Source organism: Nerophis lumbriciformis, linkage group LG23, assembly GCF_033978685.3.
Source record: "Nerophis lumbriciformis linkage group LG23, RoL_Nlum_v2.1, whole genome shotgun sequence".
Taxonomy (NCBI): Eukaryota; Metazoa; Chordata; class Actinopteri; order Syngnathiformes; family Syngnathidae; genus Nerophis; species Nerophis lumbriciformis.
In genome coordinates, this window is record NC_084570.2 from 16730001 (window position 1) to 16735220 (window position 5220).

General features: G+C 44.5%; 1 protein-coding gene across 2 annotated transcripts in view; it reads right to left on the reverse strand.

The window, feature by feature from the left end:
- LOC133622360 (SLIT and NTRK-like protein 5) overlaps window positions 1-3491 on the reverse strand; it is a 5659-nt gene extending 2168 nt beyond the window's left edge. The window contains exons 1-2 of one of the 2 annotated variants that reach the window (XM_061985005.2): window positions 1964-1996; window positions 1-1489 (exon numbers count right to left, since the gene is read on the reverse strand). The exon at window positions 1-1489 is cut by the window's left edge and continues 2168 nt beyond it. In XM_061985005.2, coding sequence (XP_061840989.1) covers window positions 1-1429 — 1429 coding nt within the window. In that variant the 5' untranslated portion in view covers window positions 1430-1489; window positions 1964-1996. Of the gene's footprint in view, window positions 1490-1963; window positions 1997-2735 lie in introns of those variants that run through there. The other variant, XM_061985004.2, reaches the window with a different exon arrangement.
- Window positions 3492-5220: the final 1729 nt, after the last annotated feature.

Consider the following 5220-nt stretch of genomic DNA (forward strand, 5'->3'; position numbering starts at 1 on the left):
CGCCCGCATCCACCTCCTTGATTTTATTGTACTCTAAATACAGATACTGTAAATTCTGCAGCCCAAAAAACATGTCCCCCGTGAGCCTGTCCATGAGATTACCATTTAAATACAGCCTTCGCAGATTGGTTAAATCCCCAAAAGCCCTGTCATGGATCACAGTTATCCTGTTGTTCCCCAGGTGGAGCAAATCCAATCCGACGGCGTCCACAAAATCTGATCGTCGTACCACTGGGATGTAATTCCCAGTGAGGTACATTTTTTTCGGATTGTATGGCTTGGGTTTTAGGTCAGAGATGCTTTCAATCTTTCGCTCTTGGCAATTGACGTTCAATCCGATTTCGGAGATCTGCAGATTGCACGTGCAGGCCGTGGGGCAGTCCAAAGGCACAGGAGATTTGGTCTGGAAAGCGATGATGGGGCCGTAGTTGTAAGGGCTACCGCCCGGGAGTCGGGACGTGGGCTTTAGGCGAGTTCGGTTAAATTGCCGCGTGCCCTTGGTGGGTCTGGAAGAGGACCGGAAGACCACCGACGAGGTGGCGGAAGCAGTGACGGACGCAGGCGTGGTCTGGTAATATCCGTTGGTGCTGCTGGGGGGCACGGGCCTCACCGTGTCATCCTGGGGCCTCCGCGGACACAGTTCCTGCTTGGACACCTCGTCCAGGTCCCTCCCGTGGAGTCTGAAGGGCGTCTCGCACACCACTTCGCCGACGAGAGCCGTGTAGGCGATGCTCTCCAGCCAGGCTTTGAGAGCAATCAGCTCGCACGAGCAATTCCACGGGTTCTCCTCCAGCTGTAATTCCACGACTTTGTCCATGTGCTCCAGGAGGCCGACGTACGGGAACATTTTCAGCCGGTTGCCCCGCAAGTCCAAGTGCGTGAGGGGGACATTCCGGAAGATGTTCGAGGGCAGGAAGGAGAGCAGGTTGTCGTTGAGGATCATCACCGTCAGTTGGTGCAGTTTGCTCAAGGCGCCGGGCTCAATGTTGCTGATGTAATTATAATCAATTTGTAGATATTCCAAACTCTCCAGTCCTGCAAATGTATCATCCTTCAAAATGTCGATTTTGTTGTTGTTCAGGTGCAGCCTCTTTAATCCCTGCAGTCCGTTGAAGGCACCCGACTCTATCTCAGAGATGTCGTTGTTCCCCAAGTGCAGGATGGTCACTCCGGTGTAATTGATGAAGTCGTTGGCCGACAACTTCTTCAGGAGGTTCCCCGTCAGCAGGAGGTGGTACGCGGGGAACCGGACCGGGCTGACCTCCGTCAGCCGGATGATGCCGCGGTTCTCGCAGCTGACGGCGAGGACGCCCTCTTTCTCCTCGCAGGTGCAGAGGTTGCGGCAGATCTCCCCGTAATTGTCATACATCTCCACCAGCCTCAGAGATGATGCAATCACAAGGAGCACTCGCAGGGCCCAGATATGCATGTTTCCTGGGCGAGAAGGTACCCCAGCTCACTCAAGCGCGGCGCCAGAAGGAGGTGTCATCTAGGGAGAGACAAGCAAAAGGACGGGTGCTGTTTTACACGTGTGCAACATTATTAGTTTGGACCATTTTGACGCACCCTAAAACCACATAATCCCTCGTTAATATCACACATTGACGTATAATACAGTTAGCACTGTGCAGCTCATGAAATAAAGAACAACATGAAACAGTTCAGTATTAAAAGCCCACATGCTCTGCATCTAAACATGAATAATTTGTGTTTTTATGCATATGCATATGTATATATGTATGTATATATATGTATATATACCTTTATTTTTATGTATATATGTGCATATATATGTATATATACAGAGGTATATATGTATGTATATATATATATATATATATATATACAGTGGTATACAGTATATATATATATATATATATATATATATATATATATATATACACACACATATATATTTTTTTCCATCAATGTGACGTCTCCAAGGACAAGATTTCTCACTCACCCAACCACAACTGTAACAGCACATCCAGATCACTCCACCCACATTTTTTAAAAGGATTATCCAATATTCTGCGAATAATCCAAATCAAAATCTATTTGGGAAAGAACAAAACGGCTGAGGTGACCATAATCGATACATCCTCCTTCAAGTCCGCAGGTGGAAAAAAAAAACAAACACAAAGTTAACTATGTTTTTCCTTTTTTTATTTATTTATTTATTTTATTTTTTATTTTTTTATTAATTACTATTCTGCCTGGCACCTGCTTTGAAGAAGGCTTGATGGATAGTTTCCCTCTTTTCTCGCTGCCTCTTCCCCCTGCGTTTTGCCCCCCCCCCCCCCCCCCCCCTATTCCTCCGCACACACACACACACACACACACACACTCACACAACACTTTCACACACACCAATTCTCCTTAAAATACCACAAAAGCCAACACATCAGCACAGCAAATACCCACAAGTGTGCCATCGTTACAGTAATTTGCAAGGGGACAGTGGGGCACACTGTCTATCTTTTTGCATCCTTGTGCAATGAATGCATGTGTGTGTGCGGGTGTGTGTGTGTGTGTGGTGTGTGTGCGTGCGCGCAATTTGCAATGCGTAAAATTGCCGTGGGCATAACACGGGGACAATATTCATGCCACGACACTATTTTAACACACAACTTCAGGGATGCAAACACAGATTTCAGCACCATGGACAGCACCATTTTTAGGGGGTCGGTATACAGGCTATGGACGTGTCATGTGGTAAATAATGATCCTCTTACCGTGCAGATGCCGGTAAACGCCAACGCATCCCACCAAAATAATTAAAAAATAAATAAATAAATCACGGCTGTGGTCTTTCTTCTGGAGCAAACATGGATGTCGGAACACCAAGGCGGGTGTCAGCTGCAGCAGAACCCCCAAGAGTCAAGTCTCCTCGGTGTTTAGCTCCATCACACACAGTCTCATTGACGACTCAGCTGGCTTCTTCCAGCAAATAAATGAAGCAGAGTCATCTCAGGCAAAAAAAATAAATAAAATAAAAAAAAATAAAAAATTAAAAAAAAGATCCACTGTCAAAGTTGTCAGACACGGGGGGAAGCAATACAACAAATACAAGAAAGCGCAATAATCCCACGTCGGAGGAGAGCTTGCACCGTGACTTGCATTCATGCGCGCGGAGGCAAAAGCACGAATCTCCTCCTGATGCTGCGGCGTCCACCAGTCTGCGTCTTGGTGATGCGCCTTTTCTCCCCCACGCCGCGCATCTGCCGTCCAACCCGGCGCATGTGTCCGTGCAACAATAAAAACACAAACAAATAAATGCAACCCCCCCAGCCCCCCCCAAAAAAGGGTCGCCTCAAACGCGCGGCTGCGTTGCAACTAGTGGAACTTGACGCCTGGGCTTGGGGTTGGCGCAAAAACGGACGGTGCGCGTGCGCGTCTACAGCGGGGGGCGCAGCGCCGGGGCGATCAACGTCGTGCGGCGGCCGAGGAGGGCGCGCAGAAAACGGCGTAAATCCTCCATTCGCGGTGCTGTCATGGCGAGGGAATGAAAAGCGATTTAATGCAATAGTCTTTAAGGGGGTACACGCAGGGGGAGGGAGACAAGGGGAGGGGATGGGTGTCTGGAGGAGGACCCATAGGGGGCAGCATAGTGAAGATGGAAAAAAAAAAAAAAACCTAACAGAAAAATGCTCTTCAAAGTGTCATTTTTGCTAAAAAAAAATAGCCTGATGCATCATTTGCTTTATTGTTTAACTCTTTAGAGGCGGTCTTTAGATCAGTGATTCATGATTTTCTTCAAGACGAAACTGCAAGGGGGCAGCGCGGCGGCAGATCACAGCAGGGTTCAAGGTTCAAATGCCGCCCAGGGCCCTTTTCTAAGTGAAATGTGCATGTTTTATGGGCCATGCATGCTTACTACTTCATCCCACGTTCCCTATACTCGCACTGCGATTTGTTTGCATGGATAAGCGCATGCAAAATGATGAATGTCAGAGCGCTTCATGTGAAATCTTACTGTAAATGTATTCCTAGCCTCTCCCTGCTCCATCACTGATAACAATACTTAGACTTCAATTTAGACAAATTGTATTGATCCACAAGGGAAATCAATGGCAAATGTCCTGGAAAATAGCAAATGGGGGTAGTTACATTTACTCAAGTCTCTTTTTGGATACTTGTCAAAGTAGTTTTAATATTTTGTGCTTTTACTCGAGTATTTTTGTGAAGAAATGTTTTACTCTGTTACTCTGTTGAGTTTAATTCCGGATGCTACATTACTTTATCATTCTATTTATTTTAGGGCTGTCACATTTAATGTATACAGTGCTTCTCAATTATTTTCTGTTACAAACCCCACAGGAAGAAGAAAAAAGATAGTAAAATTAGTCTATGGAATTGTTATAAGTACACCTCTGCATGTTTTATGGGCCATGCTTGCTTCCTACTTCATCCCGTTTCATTTGAAATCGTACTGGAAATGTATTCCTAGCCTCTCGCTGCTCCGTCACTGATAACAATACAGTGGCAAATGTCCTGGAAAATAGAAGATGTGAGTAGTTACATTTACTTAAGTCTCTTTTTGGATACTCGTCCGAGTAGTTTTTATACATTTTGCATTTACTCGAGTATTTTCGTGAAGAAATGTTTTACTCTGTTGAGTTACATTCCGAATGCTACATTATTTTATCATACTATTTTTTTTAGGACTGTCAAATTTATTGCATACAGTGCTTATCAATTATTTTCTGTTACAAACCCCCCAGGAAGAAGATTAATAAATAGTATAATTTGTCTATATAATTGTTATAAGTACACCTCTGCATGTTTTATGGGCCATGCATGCTTACTACTTCATCCCATGTTCCCTATACTCGCACTGCGATTTGTTTGCATGGATAAGCGCATGCAAAACGATGAATGTCAGAGCGCTTCATATGAAATCTTACTGGAAATGTATTCCTAGCCTCTCCCTGCTCCGTCACTGATAACAATATTTAGACTTAAATTTAGACTAACTTTATTGATCCACAAGGGAAATCAGTGGCAAATGTCCTGGAAAATAGCAAATGAGGGTAGTTAAATTTACTTAAGTCTCTTTTTGGATACTTGTCAAAGTAGTTTTAATAATTTTTGCTTTTACTCGAGTATTTTTGTGAAGAAATGTTTTACTCTGTTACTCTGTTGAGTTTCATTCCGGATGCTACATTATTTTATCATTCTATTGATTTTAGGGCTTTCAAATTTAATGCATAAAGTGCT